This window comes from Petromyzon marinus, chromosome 51 (genome assembly GCF_048934315.1).
Source record: "Petromyzon marinus isolate PM22_M1 ecotype Great Lakes invasive population chromosome 51, UKy_Petmar_22M1.pri1.0, whole genome shotgun sequence".
Taxonomy (NCBI): Eukaryota; Metazoa; Chordata; class Hyperoartia; order Petromyzontiformes; family Petromyzontidae; genus Petromyzon; species Petromyzon marinus.
This window is the reverse complement of record NC_133717.1, coordinates 9872900-9890931: the sequence shown is the minus strand read 5'-3', so window position 1 is coordinate 9890931 and position 18032 is coordinate 9872900. Positions and strand designations below refer to the sequence as shown.

General features: G+C 54.7%; 1 protein-coding gene across 6 annotated transcripts in view; it reads right to left on the bottom strand.

Moving 5' to 3' along the window:
* Positions 1-10641, bottom strand: part of LOC116953433 (dystrophin-like) — a 373535-nt gene extending 362894 nt beyond the window's left edge. For 3 of the 6 annotated variants that reach the window (XM_076074968.1, XM_076074966.1, XM_076074967.1), the window contains exon 1: positions 9-116. Coding sequence is in view for 1 of the 6 variants with exons in the window: in XM_032973644.2 (XP_032829535.2) it covers positions 9-84 (76 nt within the window). In the remaining 5 variants the exon portion in view is untranslated. Of the gene's footprint in view, positions 1-8; positions 375-3279; positions 3503-10385 lie in introns of those variants that run through there. The other 3 variants (XM_032973644.2, XM_076074969.1, XM_076074971.1) reach the window with 3 other exon arrangements.
* Between the last annotated feature and the right edge of the window lie 7391 nt (positions 10642-18032).

Below are 18032 nucleotides of genomic sequence, written 5' to 3'. Positions count from 1 at the left end.
CCCCTTACCGCACTTGGTCTTGATTTTTTCCGCAAACTCGTCATCTTCCCCCGTCGAAGGAGCTTCCGAAGCAGGTGGATACATCACGGCTCGTAGCAGCAGCAGCAGCAGCAGCAAGACCCAAGATGAACCATATAGCCTAGGAGCAGGGATCTCCTTCTCCCCGCCACCCCCCCCCACCCCCCCACCGTCAGAAGCGCTTTTGCGCGTGCAAAAGGTCTAGCCGAGTGAAATGTTTCCCCAGAAAGAAAAAAATAAAATAATGATGTGGTTTTTACGATGTGTATTTACAACAACAAAAATCTGCCGATAAGGAGCACATAAACAGGCTCAAGTCCCATCTTTCAATCTTGTGTCAGCATTCCTCTGGTTTCCTGAAACACAAGCGGCAAAGATTTATGTTTGCGCGTGTGTGTGCGCGCGTGCACGCGTTTAAAAATAGTGGGGGGGGGGGAGTGGGGGGTAGCAATGCGGTTTGCTCACTGCGCTACAAACGCGACAGCCCCAAGTTCGATTCCCGGGGCCACTGTTAACATCAGCTGGTGATTATCAGAGGCAGACCAGGGCTTCACGGTGGAAACAACATTTGGAGTGAGGGGACAAACGCGGCCAAGGGTGGAGGTGCTGACGGCCAACACCTTCCACCCGTGCACAGTGCTGCTTGGCCTTCTCTCGTGCTCGCTAAGAGCACTTGCCCCAATAAGCCCGTGGGAAGCTATACGGAGGTCTTCCACTTTGTACAAAAAAAAAAAACACACACACACGCTATCCTCCAAAAGGTCGGGTGAACGTATCCCGGCCAGATCTCGGTCCAATTTACGAACTCTTGTAAACAAACCCGTTTGGCAATTACGTGCGAGACGGCCCCGTTAAAACAAACCGCGGCAGTCATTACATCGCATCGTCAATTAAAATAAAATAAAAAATGCTTATCGGGCACTAATGTCCGGCGATAACGCCGTAACCCCCCCCCCCCCCCCAACGTAATTACTGGAAACATCATCCCGCCCGGATGATACTGCGAGCGGCTAATGATGATGTTTTATTTACATATACCGCTGCCCATATGGGGCCAGGAGTTACGGTTGGGACCACACACACACTGCGTCTCTTGCGCTCCACAGCAGAAACGGAGAGATATATAGAGAGAGAGCCTCTCTAGGGTTCGTTAAGGTCCCCCCCCCCCCACCAAATTAATACGCCTTTAAAAAAATTGGGTATCTCAGCTTTACGCCGGCTCTAATAATACACCAGCAGGGCGCAATGATGCTACAAATGATTCCCCCTTACTCTTGTGATACATTATTTCCAGGTTAACGCAGCCCCCCGAGGTCAGCGAGCGCGCAATTCCTCAGGGGGGGGGGGGGGTCTAGCAATGTCCCTCCCTCTCCTTGTAATGCGATGACCTTCCTTACGTCCAACCCTGCATAACCCTCTAATTAGCAAGAGCCGGTTACCGCAGCTGACCCATCTGCAAGAGCGGCACTGAACTTGACCGGACTCTCCCAAAGGAGTCACCGGCGCGATTCATCAGCGAGGCTTTTCTAGGTAAACACGAATGCCACTTCGCCCCCCTCCCCACACAATGCGGTCGATGTGGCCACTCCCACCCCCCCCCCCCCCCCCATGCGCTCATTATAACAGCGTGATGGTGATGAACACAGTGCACGAGACATTATCACATTGTCCACCAGGTGTTATTCGCCCGCATATAGCAACATTTATTTAGGACGCCGTTACTTAATCACCACGATCGTGCCCAATACTCACCCCCACATCTAGGAAGCCTGGCTATTACTTGCATGGGAATAGTGTTGTGTAGGCGTGGGCTCAGGAGATAGCCAGTAGGTGACGATAGAGAAATGGATTGTTGAATCTATCCGTGCGGAGCTTTGGGCATTATATCTTCGCATGCGTGGTGGGATTTATCTGCACATTGCCGGTTTCCTCCCACGCGCGAATTAAATTCAAACAAAGCAAATGCAGCAGCACTCCTGAAAACTATTCCCGAGTCTCAGTTGGTAGACGGATTATGTCGTTATTGCCATCATGGTCAATCCTGAAATGTCATAATAATTCACCTAGCCACCTGCTCATCGCTCCATACCCACGGTAGGCATGGGTGGTTGAGAGACGCATGCAATTTCTTGGTTTATTACAAAATCCTATGAACAACACCCTTGCTTCACGCTTAACAACATGTTATCATTAGATGTTGCCAAAACACTACTCTCACTTCCGATGTACGGTGCGAAAGAAGTTCAACGTGCAGTACACACAGCGGGTCTCGCTTAACGTAGGTTTTTTTTTTTTTACAGCCCGATATCACGGTTTATAATAATAATTGGAGATTGAATGTAGGAATCGTCAATCACGTGTTTTACAAAGTGTCTTCCTGGGCTATAACCCTCAGCCAGTGGTGGGCGAACCTCGACCAGTGTTGAAAATTCCACATTACCAGGACGAGGGCCCGGTCTCTGTATAAAACAAAGCGCTTCCCATTTTATCTGCGATCTGCTAACGAGATGCACTAACAGCCAAGCAAACTCCTGATCGCGATTATAGCTTCACCACACTTCTCCGAACGTACAATCGAACCCCTTAAATTGTATCTCCATGAAAACCGCATGCTTGAATACAGAGATCCACCCGTGTAGCCTACAGAGAACAGTTGGGGCGGAAGGGGGGGCAAGTGCTATTTGCGAGCATCTATTAAATGACCTGGAACGGCGCACGAGAGTTGTGGTGCATGGCCGCCTTTGTCTCCCCAGTGCTGACCGTTTACTAGACCACAACAGGTGGCGGACGTAAGGGTTCGGGTTCACTACTGCACCAGCTCATATCACAGATGTCAGCCGTGGCTGGGAATCAAACTCGGTTGGGGGGGGGGGCACGGTGGTTTGTAGCTCAGTGGCGCAGACCAACAACTCCGCACCATATGCACAACAACAGCGTCACCAGGCACAACACGGCACGCACAAAATAACGCGATTGTTGGGTACTCACGCCGTTTTAGGCTGAGTCGACCTAGGGGTGGGGGGTGGGTGGTGGGGAGGGTGGAAGAGGTTCCAGCACAAGTTCTGATATCGCTCGCCTACTTTTGTTAGCCGTGGGCGGGAAGCCAAATTTGGCTGCTTCCAAGGTAGCCGGGTGGAGGGCAGTGCGCTAACCGTTATGCCACCGCTCCTCCCAATGCGTGTGGATTATAAACAGAGACCCCCCCCCCCCCCCCACGCCCTAACATGCTGGGTGCGACGATTGCTTTGGGTCGGTACTCACGCTGATCGTGCGGGCGGTCCACGGGGCGAGTGTGGCAGCCGGGCAGAGCGAGTAAGGGATCCGTGCCCGTGCAGTCGTTAATTGCGGTCTTGCGTTCATAGGTCGATTTGCTTGGCTTGGGTATCCGCTCGCCTGTTGCCGACTATAATGACGTTTAATTCGCAGCGCCACGGTCGCCTCGTCCCGTGCGGAACCTCGACTCTGGCTGGGTGCTCCTCGTCGCCTCGTGTACAAGCGATGCACATGATATCATCATCATCAGGCACATGACACGCACATCGCATGCACACATCACCACGCAGCACTGCGGGCTGCCTCGAGCAGCAGCAGCAGCAGCAGCACTCTCGCGCGAGTCGCCCCGCGTTCACTCAGCAGCTCGCAGAACCTCCCCCCCCCCTCCCGCTCACTCCCACCAACCTCTTACAAACACACACACACACTCCCCTAGTGCTGCCCCCCACCACCACCCACACACTCGCCCCTAGTGCTGCCCCCCACCACCACCACCCACACACTCGCCCCTAGTGCGGCCCCCCACCACCACCACCCACACACTCCCCCCTAGTGCTGCCCCCCACCACCACCACCCACACACTCCCCTAGTGCTGCCCCCCCCACCACCACCACCACCCACACACTCCCCTAGTGCTGCCCCCCACCACCACCACCCACACACTCCCCAAGTGCTGCCCCCCACACTCCCCAAGTGCTGCCCCCCCCCCACCCACACACTCCTCAAGTGCTGCCCCCACCACCCACACACTCGCCCCTAGTGCTGCCCCCCACCGCCCACCCGCGCCCCTAGTGCTGCCCCCCACCGCCCACCCGCTCCCATAGTGCTGCCCCCCACCGCCCACCCGCTCCCGTAGTGCTGTCCCCCACCGCCCACACTCCCCTAGTGCTGCCCCCCCCGCCCACGCCCCAAGTGCTGCCCCCACCCCACCCACTCCCCAAGTGCTGCCCCCCCCACCCACTCCCCAAGTGCTGCCCCCCCCACCACCCACACACTCGCCCCTAGTGCTGCCCCCCCCACCACCCACACACTCGCCCCTAGTGCTGCCCCCCCACCACCACCCACACACTCGCCCCTAGTGCTGCCCCACCACCACCCACACACTCGCCCCTAGTGCTGCCCCCCCACCACCACCCACACACTCGCCCGTAGTGCTGCCCCCCACCACCACCCACACACTCGCCCCTAGTGCTGCCCCCCCACCACCACCCACACACTCGCCCCTAGTGCTGCCCCCCCACCACCACCCACACACTCGCCCCTAGTGCTGCCCCCCCACCACCACCCACACACTCGCCCCTAGTGCTGCCCCCCCACCACCACCCACACACTCGCCCCTAGTGCTGCCCCCCGACCACCACCCACACACTCGCCCCTAGTGCTGCCCGCCCACCACCACCCACACACTCGCCCCTAGTGGTGCCCCCCCACCACCACCCACACACTCGCCCCTAGTGCTGCCCCCCCACCACCACCCACACACTCGCCCCTAGTGCTGCCCCCCACCACCACCACCACCCACACACTCGCCCCTAGTGCTGCCCCCCCACCACCACCACCCACACACTCGCCCTTAGTGCTGCCCCCCCATCACCACCCAGACACTCGCCCCTAGTGCTGCCCCCCCACCACCACCCAGACACTCGCCCCTAGTGCTGCCCCCCCACCACCACCCACACACTCGCCCCTAGTGCTGCCCCCCCACCACCACCCACACACTCGCCCCTAGTGCTGCCCCCCCACCACCACCCACACACTCGCCCCTAGTGCTGCCCCCCCCACCACCACCCACACACTCGCCCCTAGTGCTGCCCCCCCACCACCACCCACACACTCGCCCCTAGTGCTGCCCACCCACCACCACCCACACACTCGCCCCTAGTGCTGCCCCCCCACCACCACCACCCACACACTCGCCCCTAGTGCTGCCCCCCCACCACCACCCACACACTCGCCCCTAGTGCTGCCCCCCCACCACCACCCACACTCGCCCCTAGTGCTGCCCCCCCACCACCACCCACACACTCGCCCCTAGTGCTGCCCCCCCACCACCACCCACACACTCGCCCCTAGTGCTGCCCCCCCCCACCACCCACACACTCGCCCCTAGTGCTGCCCCCCCCCCACCACCCACAGACTCGCCCCTAGTGCTGCCCCCCCACCACCACCCACACACTCGCCCCTAGTGCTGCCCCCCCCCCACCACCCACACACTCGCCCCTAGTGCTGCCCCCCCCCACCACCCACACACTCGCCCCTAGTGCTGCCCCCCCACCACCACCCACACACTCGCCCCTAGTGCTGCCCCCCCCACCACCCACACACTCGCCCCTAGTGCTGCCCCCCCACCCACCCACTCGCCTAGTGCTGCCCCCCCACCCACCCACTCGCTCAGTGCTGCCCCCCCCACCCACCCACTCGCCCAGTGCTGCCCCCCCACCCACCCACTCGCTCAGTGCTGCCCCCCCACCCACCCACTCGCCCAGTGCTGCCCCCCACCACCCACCCACTCGCCCAGTGCTGCCCCCCCACCCACCCACTCGCCCAGTGCTGCCCCCCCCACCCACTCGCCCAGTGCTGCCCCCCACCACCCACCCACTCGCCCAGTGCTGCCCCCCACCACCCACCCACTCGCCCAGTGCTGCCCCCCACCACCCACCCACTCGCCCAGTGCTGCCCCCCACCACCCACCCACTCGCCAAGTGCTGCCCCCCACCACCCACCCACTCGCCCAGTGCTGCCCCCCACCACCCACCCACTCGCCCAGTGCTGCCCCCCACCACCCACCCACTCGCCCAGTGCTGCCCCCCACCACCCACCCACTCGCCCAGTGCTGCCCCCCACCACCCACCCACTCGCCCAGTGCTGCCCCCCACCACCCACCCACTCGCCCAGTGCTGCCCCCCACCACCCACCCACTCGCCCAGTGCTGCCCCCCACCACCCACCCACTCGCCCAGTGCTGCCCCCCACCACCCACCCACTCGCCCAGTGCTGCCCCCCACCACCCACCCACTCGCCCAGTGCTGCCCCCCACCACCCACCCACTCGCCCAGTGCTGCCCCCCACCACCCACCCACTCGCCCAGTGCTGCCCCCCACCACCCACCCACTCGCCCAGTGCTGCCCCCCACCACCCACCCACTCGCCCAGTGCTGCCCCCCACCACCCACCCACTCGCCCAGTGCTGCCCCCCACCACCCACCCACTCGCCCAGTGCTGCCCCCCACCACCCACCCACTCGCCCAGTGCTGCCCCCCACCACCCACCCACTCGCCCAGTGCTGCCCCCCACCACCCACCCACTCGCCCAGTGCTGCCCCCCACCACCCACCCACTCGCCCAGTGCTGCCCCCCACCACCCACCCACTCGCCCAGTGCTGCCCCCCACCACCCACCCACTCGCCCAGTGCTGCCCCCCACCACCCACCCACTCGCCCAGTGCTGCCCCCCACCACCCACCCACTCGCCCAGTGCTGCCCCCCACCACCCACCCACTCGCCCAGTGCTGCCCCCCACCACCCACCCACTCGCCCAGTGCTGCCCCCCACCACCCACCCACTCGCCCAGTGCTGCCCCCCACCACCCACCCACTCGCCCAGTGCTGCCCCCCACCACCCACCCACTCGCCCAGTGCTGCCCCCCACCACCCACCCACTCGCCCAGTGCTGCCCCCCACCACCCACCCACTCGCCCAGTGCTGCCCCCCACCACCCACCCACTCGCCCAGTGCTGCCCCCCACCACCCACCCACTCGCCCAGTGCTGCCCCCCACCACCCACCCACTCGCCCAGTGCTGCCCCCCACCACCCACCCACTCGCCCAGTGCTGCCCCCCACCACCCACCCACTCGCCCAGTGCTGCCCCCCACCACCCACCCACTCCCCCAGTGCTGCCCCCCACCACCCACCCACTCCCCTAGTGCTGCCCCCCACCACCCACCCACTTCCCCAGTGCTGCCCCCCACCACCCACCCACTCGCCCAGTGCTGCCCCCCACCACCCACCCACTCCCCCAGTGCTGCTCCCCCCACCACCCACACACTCCCCTAGTGCTGCTCCCACCACCCACCCTCCAACGCATTCTCATGCAGTTGCTGCCCACCCACGCGCCACAGGCGCACGCCAAATCTACCACCACCATTCAACGCGCGCACACAAACGCGCAGTACCGCTGCTGCTACAAACCCAACCACCAACACGCGCACGCCGATGTTTACACACCGCACCACCGATTGCTCGGACATTGCGGGCTGAATCGACCAGGGGTGGTGGTGGTTGGGGCGGCGAGTCCCAGGACAAGTTCCGATATTGCTCGTTGCCGACGTTGACCAAATTCGTCGGATTCGTAGCCAAGTGCGCCAATGAATGCGTCACCGATGGCCTTAACAGACTGTAGGGGCAAGTGCTCTTAGCGAGTAGCGCCTTTGAAAGCCGAAACGGTACACGAGGGCGTGGGTGACCAGCACCACGCCCGACCGCCTTTATCTCCCCAGTGGCGATGTTTACACACCGCACCAGGTACTCGTTCGAGGCCGAATCGACCTAGGGGAGACCCGTGACCGGTTCAGATAATCGTCACCGGTGTTGGCCGCGAGCGGGAATTGAACTCAGGTCGCCGGGTTCGTTGCGCAGCGTGGCGCTAACAGCTACCGCTCCCCTGCGGAGCGCGTTCGCAATTCTGCGAACGCGCTCCGCAGTCCCAACACCCACCCACAACAATCCTCACGTGACAGTCACCCACCTACACCTCATCCCGTACACCCCCTCCCACCTCCCCGATGTCTCTTCTCCCGTTGAAACGTGACACGGCGCTACACTCACTATTTATAGCGCGACGTAGCGCTGGGCCAGCAAGCCGCTCGCGTCCCGGTACAATTGAGCGCTTCGTGATCCCTTGTATCTCGGGCGTTGGGCAATTCTGTGTTGCTCCCCCACACGTTCCTTCTCGTCCGTACCATTACGCAGCGCGTTCCTTCTCGTCCGTACCATTACGCAGCGCGTTCCTTCTCGTCCGTACCATTACGCAGCGCGTTCCTTCTCGTCCGTACCATTACGCAGCGCGTTCCTGCTCGTCCGTACCATTACGCAGCGCTTCATTTTCTTTCGTTTGTTCACGCCATTCTTTCAGGAACGCACTTGGAAGAAGTGCGGTCGTGATTATCGGCGTAAGGCACTACCACTGGAATACGAGGCACGCCGGTGTCACAATGAAACCACGGTATCTGACGGATCTCAAGGAGCATAAACCATCGAATAAAGACGATCAACGCATCGCGCCCTTTCAGGTGCACACATCTGCGGCCGTCTGGAACGCTTTTTCTTCCGATATTAGGAAGCCACTGCAGCTATGCACGTTTAACTGTAGATTGACAAACTCATTTATGTAAAACTGCGTTTTCCGTTTAGTCTCGTTGTCCTCCCCCTGCACCTCCGATTGGCGCTGTTAGCTACGTACGGTGAAAAAGACGTTCAACATACATAATCTAACGATGTACTATTGTACCCCATACTCCCTGTCATCCTACGAACAGGTTATATTACGAATATAAACTACATTCTTTGCCGACGTGGGAAGTGGTGCACAAGCACTATATAAAAAAAACTCAACTCATTCGTCAATAAAGGGCCTTAAAATAATTAATATATACTGTATATATAGAACAAATGACGTTTCAAGCAATGGCCCTTGCCAAGTGGCGTATGCCCACATGACTAAATATTCCCACAATGAAATGCGCCAGCCACATTGGAGCATTTTCTTCAAGGGTTTGTTTCTCAACGGATATTAATCGGCAATTGTTAATGCCAGTTGGAAAAAAAAAACTTACTGTCAGAAAATATGTTCAAATGTATTTCTCATCAGGCCCCATGGCGTAAACATAGTGCAGTCTCCAACTATCAGTAGCCACTACATCTCTCTTGCCTCTCTGTGCTACGAAGGGCCATGCCCGAAACGTCGACTTAGACACTAGTTCGTATCGCGTGAATGTCATCCCTCGAGTCGAACGGACCGGGCCGTGATGGTCAACGCCTCCGGTTTACGGTGCCCGTGGACGTTGACCCGAGCTGTTATCGGCACACGCAACTCACAAAAAACTTCTGACGCATTACGCACCGCAACAGATGCTGCACTCATTTTAGGCCGCGGGAGGGCCCTAGGACCCCTTCAAACGTTCGCCACTGTTATTGCTCCTGAGCGGGACGCAAACTTGGGTCTCCCCGGGTTCGCAGCGCACTGCGCCTCACCAAATACACTACCGCTCCATATGAACACCAAAGACAAAGATCCCCCGTATAGCCTGCAACAAGCTGTTGGGGCAAGTGCTATTAGCGAGCACCTTTGTTGGCCGACACGGCATACGAGGGGGTGGGTGGCCAGCACCACGCCCGACCGCCTTTGTCTCCCTAGTGGCAATATTTACACACTGCACCAGGTACTCATTTGAGGCTGAGTCGACCTAGGGGAGGCCCGGGACCGGTTAAGATAATCGTCACTGGTGTTGGCCGTGAGCGGGAATCGAACCTGTATCGCCGGGTTCATAGCACAGCGCGCTCACCGCTACACTACCGCTCCCCACACACAGACACACACACCGTGACACACACAACAACCGCCATTCGCCACTAAGTGGCGGTGACATCACTACGACGCTTGTGCCAGGCGAGGTGCACCTTGAGGCCACGTGAAGTGTCGAACGCCCGCTGGCAGGAGGTCACGGGGCAGACACAGGTGCCACGGGTCGACTGACTGAGATGACTGGTTGATGCACCACCTGTGCCCCCTACTATACCAACTTGTGCTTTAGCCACCCGGCGCTCCGCTCGTTGTTGTGAGCGTCGCTCCTCAGCCCTCCGTTGTTGCTGGAGGGCGACTGCCTCCAACTTCCCAATAGCGTCCTTCACGAGCCTCCTCCACAGAGGCCGATCTTGACACCGCTGGTACCAGTCATCGGCAAGTCCACTCAGCTCCACGTCCTCCTGTACCACATCACTCCATCTCTTCTCTAGCCCGTGCCGCGCCCGTTTACATACACACACACACGGAAACCCCACACCGACACACGCACACACGCACGCGCGCTCCTACTACTTACCGTGGACAAAAAAAGGTCCTCGAAATGTAAGAAAGCTGGAGTGGGTTCATTTGCACGTTCTCGATCAGCCCGCAGTGATGGTTGTCTCAAAGGCGGGTCCGGTGAATGGCAGATGAGACACTTGGGTTGGGGGTGGGGGGTCGAGTGGTAGAACGGTGAAAGAACAAGCGACTCGACACGCGCGGAGCCATGCCATGCCGTGCCTTTATAGTTGCTCGCGAACAGCACTTGCCCCTAAAGTTCGTTAAGGCTATACGGGGGGAGGGGGATTTGTGTCGTTGCCTTGCGTGTGAATGTACGTCTCTCTCCGTGCGTGTGTGTGTGTATGCATCGGTGCAACCGGATTTTCCAGAGAACACGCACTACACTCCCTGCCTCAATTGGCTGCATATTGGGCTTAAGTATGCGAATCAATTATGCATACACAACATCGGTGTCCGCCCGTGCGCTTCCTCCTATTCAGCACATTGCGGAGAAAGTCTCTACACCTCCGGCTCAAGCCCTGCATGTGCTACCAATAAGGGTAGTCCGGCACGGTGGACGCAGCAGCGAGGGGTTGGTGGATCACACTCAAGCTGACGTGAAACTTTTTTTATTTTTCCCCGTGGGCGTCGAGGTGGTGCCATACCTTGGCTCGCCAGAAGAAGGCAGCACAGCGAGTGGACTAATCGCCATCTGTTTCCATCGGCACAGGGATAGTGTGTTGCCCCCTTTTTTCGCGCGTGGGGGTTTTTTATTTTTATTTCTCGCGGGTGCTCCGGTTTCTTCCCACTTGCGTAATACACGCTCGTCATTCATTGGCCGAAAACATCTCACGATAAAATGCATTGACCGAAGACAAAAAGAAGAGCTCCTCGATCAAGAAGAAACGAAAACTATTTTCATGTTAAGGCCACGCACGGTGGTATTGACGAATGTGTTGAACTTCGCTACGTGCTGTTAGCTCCGTGGCATCCTGGGGGGGGGGGGGGGTTGCTGGGGGAGGAGGGCCGAAATGCTCACCCTTCTAAAATTGTGGAGGGTCACGTAGGGGAAGAGAGCCAGAGCGGAATGCATCATCGTCAAGAGGCGGCTCGTCCCGTCACTCATTCTGTCTGGCGTCTGGCGTCTCTTTAAAGTTCATTTAATCTTGACGCCGCTGATTTTAATCAGTTGCGCCCCACTTGTCGCGTGGCCACGTGTTTAGCGATCATCAGGCGCGTGCAGCGCCGCGACGACTTAATTTGTATGCGAGAGACGACGATAGCACACGTGGAATGCGTCCGGTGCGGTACTGCGTGAGGCAGCGTTAACCGGAGATTGGGCATCTGCGAAATAATATAATTATTGGGGCACCTTAGTGCGAATAAATTGAAAGTCGTCTCGGAGGAGATGGAGCCATGAGATGATTTGTAAGCTCCAAGACTGGAGGGCATTTTCACGGTTCTGGCAACTGCCTGATGCTGCTGCTGCTACTGATGCTGCTGCTACTGATGCTGCTACTGCTGCTGCTACTGATGCTGCTGCTGCTGTTTGTAACCAGCAGTTAAACGTCTTGCCACGTTGTTCAATGTTGCGTGGCAGCGCTTTCCCAACACAGCGGTAGCGCCGAAGCAGCACAACATCGGCCGCGTTTGTTCATCGCGTGGCAACTTTATTAGCCGGCTGTGTCGGGTGGAGGAGGCTGTACGACACACACGCGCACGCGCCTTACGTACGCGATGAGAGATGGGTTCGCGCGCGGGGGGCTAGATCAAGAGGTCTTCGCTACGTTTCAGAGGGTGGTGGAGCGGGGGGAAATTTCGCCGATAAGACTTCATCACTGGGGGTTTGACAGCAGACTGATGATGATCGGGGCGGGGGGGGGGGGAATTTCCACTCTTTGTGAATTGTCGGGAGCCGCACCAAAGGCCACCAGGGCCCGCCAATGGACCACGGGGCCTAGCAATTTTTTTTCATTTTCATTTTCATTTATTAGGTAATAGCCCTGTCAGCCATGCGGCTCTTGACTCGGGTGCAACCGCAACAAACAAAAACACGAACAAGGAACATCTAAAAGTGACTACGCGCAACAGAAAAAAATCAGGAAAAAACAGCAGAAAAAGCACCGTATATCAACGCTGTGTGCAAAAATCCCAATGAAGAACGCTGCGCTCGATCACTGTTACATTTGCAGGATCGTGAGCAATGACGACGGCTTGGTGTGCGGAAAGGGGGGGGGGGGGGGGGTGGATGTCATCATCCAGCAGCAGATTGAACATGGCCGATGGTTGACAGTGATCGCACGACGGAGCGACGACAATCGTGGGAGACGCGATGAGTATGGACCACAAACTCCCGTGCGTGACTGCAGCGTTAACAAGTTTACGGATAATTAAATTCATTCAACAGCAAACCCGTCGCGAGAAATGTTCGTCATCTGAGACGCGAGGGCAGTGATATCCCCGTCGAGTTCCATCATCGCGGCCGCATTTTTAGCATTCGCTTAATAAATCTAATTAAGGTGAAAGAACAAACCGTGGAGGCTCCGCAGACACAGATCCCGCAAGACTGTTGGGGCGACTGCTGTGGGCGAGGAGCACGAGGGGAGCGGTGTGGCCGCTAACCACGCCCGGCCGCCTTTGTCTCCCTAGTGGCGATGTTTACACACCGCTCAAGGAACGCATTTAAGGCTGCATCGGTACATTTCTCACATTAACATAGCCACTTCCGTGCCCTCGTCGTGGAGGCCGCTCTCCTATCTTACAGTTACTTGCTAATTTCTCACATTAACATCACGCTAATTTCTCACATTAACATCACGCTAATTGCTCACATTAACATCATGCTAATTTCTCACATTAACATCACGCTAATTTCTCACATTAACATCACGCTAATTGCTCACATTAACATCATGCTAATTTCTCACATTAACATCACGCTAATTGCTCACACTAACATCACGCTAATTTCTCACATTAACATCACGCTAATTTCTCACATTAACATCACGCTAATTGCTCACATTAACATCACGCTAATTTCTCACATTAACATCACGCTAATTTCTCACATTAACATCACGCTAATTGCTCACATTAACATCACGCTAATTGCTCACATTAACATCACGCTAATTGCTCACATTAACATCATGCTAATTTCTCACATTAACATCACGCTAATTTCTCACATTAACATCACGCTAATTTCTCACATTAACATCACGCTAATTTCTCACATTAACATCACGCTAATTGCTCACATTAACATCATGCTAATCTCTCACATTAACATCATGCTAATGTCTCACATTAACATCACTAGCCCCAACCACTTCTTTATGACCCTTGAGCTACACCCATTTCAAACCTTTTAAAACAGTCTGCCTCAGCAGCAGACCATGCTTTCCCACCTGATGATGGACGCTTGTGTTGCGCCCGAAACGTCGTGATTTATTTTATTTTCTACCTACGCGACTTTACCGAAAGAACCAAAGAGTATGGATTCCTGCAGTCACGAAAGCTTCGAATCGAGATTAAACCACCACCACATAGGCACTTCTGGGCGGAGCGGTGGTGCAAGTGGTTAGCGCACTGCACTATGTACCTCGCGTCCACAGTTGATTCCGACCACGGCTATCATCAGGGGTGACAATTTCCGCCTCCCCCCACCCCCCTTTCACCAACTCCCACTGAACCCTGATGTTGAACTATGCTCAAACACATGACCGACAGGGCGTGGGGATGGCTTTGATGTATTGGTGGATTTGAGAATGGCCGGAATAGATTTTTTTTTAGTTATTGAAAAATAACGTATAAAATATATATCTGCAGCATTTTAGTCAATCCACGCTGTGTCTTTCAATGGCGATTTGTCAACCATACTTCACCGCAATGGTCAGTACGGGTTGGTGAAAGGTGAAGGTGTGTGTTTGTGGGCACGGCCCGTTACAGATGTTAATCGCCACTGGCGTGTGACATCCGTGGTCGGGAATCACCACCGGAGTCAACGAGTTCATACTACAACGCGCTAACCACTGCGTCACTGCTCTCCCATTCGTCTCTAGCGCTGCCTTAAAACATTAAAATATACAGGGTAACGGCGCTTATAGAGCACCCGCAGACTTTCAATGGGGCCCCTCTTACTTTCTTCTCAAATCGCAATTTAATATTGTGAATGAAGCGATGGCTCCCTATCTTGCAGAGGGGGATTGAGCTAAATACTTAATGCGTTTCGAGATTACGCCTAGATTCTCTGAAATAAAAAAAAACCCGTAGCTTTCCGCGATCACGCCTCTGCGTTATTTTGGACGGTGTAAAAACAAATGGATCACCCTGCACAATAAGCTAACCTTGTCGGGCAATGATCCGACTTCGGAACAGAAGAGATAGAGGTCTAAAGTGTGGGTCGACTTATAATTGTCGATCCACACTTCACGCTGATGAGTTTTCGGGATAGAAAAAATGCAACCACAATTCATCATTACTGCTCTCCCTCTCTCTCTCGTCTCCGCTGACATCTGCATAATTTTCTAACTGAAGTCAGCAGGGTAACCATGGCATTGAGTATGAATAAAACATTGATCTTATCTTTGGAAGAAATATTTGGATGAAAATGGAAAAGTGTGTGACAATGGAGGTTCATTATAGTAACAAGTGGACGTCTGTCGTGTGGTAAGAACAATAACATACAGCTGTCTGTCAATCCACTGCTAGATGAAGCCCCCCCCCCCCCCATCCCACGCTGAATAGGTCATGATGGTCCATTTCCCGCAGATCAGCTCCAGACAACTCCGACTGAAATCAAACCCCGCTTGTCACTGACATGTGCTTCGCTGTAACCGGGAGTTGAACGCAGGGCTGACAGGTTCGTAGGGCGGTGTGCTAACCACTGCGCTACCACCGCTCAGCACACACTTATGAATATTTGCGTTCAGGCTTCGTCTAGTTATTTAGGAATTTGGCTACAAAAACGTGAACAAACGGCGGGGATGTCTCAGCGACAATATGAACGCACGAATCAGATGAAAATGAATACTAGAGACCTCCATAAGGCAATGATCCAGCACGCACTGTTATCAACAAACTCGGATGAAGTCAAATCCTTCATCGCCCACACTTGTTTCATAGTATACCTACTATAATGAGCTAAGAATGTCTGTGTGCAACGCTCGTGACGTCACTCCACGTCAACCAGCCCCCCTCATTAATAATCATGAACAGGTTAAGTCCTCCACATCGACCCCCCCCCCCCATTAATAACCATGATCAGGTGAAGTCACTCCACATGGACCAGCCCCCCTCATTAATAATCATGAACAGGTTAAGTCCTCCACATCGACCCCCCCCCCTCATTAATAACCATGATCAGGTGACGTCACTCCACATCGAACAGCCCCCCTTATTAATAATCATTAAAAGGTGACGTCCTCCAAATGGACACCCCCCCCCCCCTCTATTCATAATAATTAGCGGCTGACGTCACTCCACATAGGGGAGCCGAGGCGCCTCCTCCCCCCTCCTCGGCGTCAACTTACAACCCTCACTACAAAGACAGAACCCTCACGTCATCACGTGATCTCCGTGACGCTGTTGACACATCGAAGTAACAAGGACGTCATGATGAACAAGCGATTATAACCTGTAAATACAATAGCTCTGTAATACCGCGCCCTTACAAATTGCACACGAATTGATGCAATTAATATCACGTCGCGGTCTGCTTTTCGCTTGCAAGTTTCAGATCTACTGCAAAACACCCGTCCTTGGACGGGCAAAAAGCTAGTCAAAGTAATATTCGCTCACTCTCGTAGAGAGAGACAGAGAGAGAGCGATTCAGAGGCGTGATGAACCACAGACAAAGCGATGAGCCAGCACCAACAATTGCTCAAGCTCTGCGGTCCTCTACATGTGAACGTGTTATCGGGCAATTAATGACGAGTGTTTACACGTGGGAGAAAACCCTCGCGTGCCGGTGGGAGGGTGGGCCGGGGACGGTCTATCGTATACAGACAGATCAGGTGGAGCCCCACATTTTATGCTGTATTTCCTTTTTCTATCAAGCTAAGGCATGGTAACTCCTCGACGCGCACGGAAAGGGATTTCTCCAACGTTTGTGCCATTCACTCACTCTCGTTTCCATAGTGCTGGATTGCAGGCCATCGCGGCTAGGCTATTTTTGTATTCTTTGGGTCCTTCGGTAAAGTCACGTGGATAGAAAAATAATAATAAGAAGAAAATGAATAAAAATCTAATTGAAACAAAAAACAAAACCACGGCCGTTTCGACCGCTTGTGTTGCGATCGAAACGTCGTGGTTTCTGTTTTTTTTATTTCATTTTTAATTAACTTTCTTTTTATTATTATTTTTCTTCTATCTACGTGACTTTTCCCGAAAGAACCAAAGAATATGAATTCCTGCAGTCACTAAAGTTTGAAGTAAAAATTTTGGCTATTTTTGTTTTATTATTTCGTTTTGCTGGATGTGCCGATATCGACTTGTGACAATTTTAATTACATTGCAACCGCTGTCCTGTTTCTTGACGCACCTTCGTGATTTGACCTTGAAAAATACAGCAAACAACGAGCTCAATTTCCATCGCGATACAATAAGGGGGGGGAGGGGGGGGGAAGAGAAGCAGACTCCCATCTGAGGCCTGACCACTGAACACACACGCACACTCCACATACAAATATGATCGTCTACCGACCCGTGAATCTCTACGGAGACCAATAGCTGGCTCTCCAATATGCCACGAGTCTCTCGACCTACAGTATTGGCCTCGGTTTCTAGGAGAACACATGGTTCTTATATCTCTTTTGTGTCAGTAAGTGGGTGTGTATCTCGATGTTCATACACAGGACCTGCGTTTTGTGGAGCGTTGTGGCACTCAGTGACGTCACTGGAGAGCTAAAAACAGAAGTGGCTCGATAACAAAGCTTCAAACTCCAAAAAACTAAAGTATTTTTTTTATTTTGCCAGGTAAGGCCCATTGAGCTACACGAGTATTTTTTTGTTTAGAAGTGACCCGGCTATCACAAATGATAACCCAATTAAGTGGATTATCAAGTGGAAATGTATAGCAGCCAAAGACTCTAAAGGCACGTTTCTAAATGTGGAGGGAAAAAACCGGAGGACCCGGAGAAAAATCCACGCGACCACGGGGAGAGAGGCACGCAAACTCAAAATATACAGCAGGCGTCAGGTTTGAAATCGAACCCACACTCTCCTGTATACCAGGTGAGGGAGTTAACATCTCACTACCACGTACCCGTGTTGGGAAGCCCTATAACCACAGCTTATGTATTTATCTAGAAGAAAATGTGTTTCGTTACATTGTAAACAGTCCTAGTTTGAACCCCTATTTATAATACACATTATTCTATATATTCTTGGTTCTTTGGTAAAGTCACGTAGAAGGGAAACAATAATATAATAAAAATATAAAACAATAGAATTATCACGACGTTTCGACTGCAACACAAGCAATCATCATCAGGTGTGAAAACCACAGCAAGAAAATTTGAAAAAAGTGGCGTTTTTGTTTAACGTTAGCACCACGGAGAGCGATTTGGCAGTTATTCAGATGGACGAGTCCATCTATGTTCGGAAAAGAGGAGGGGGGAGACTAAAATAATGGATGCGGTCTGAAAGCCACCGTAAGCGTGAACAATCAATTAAGACC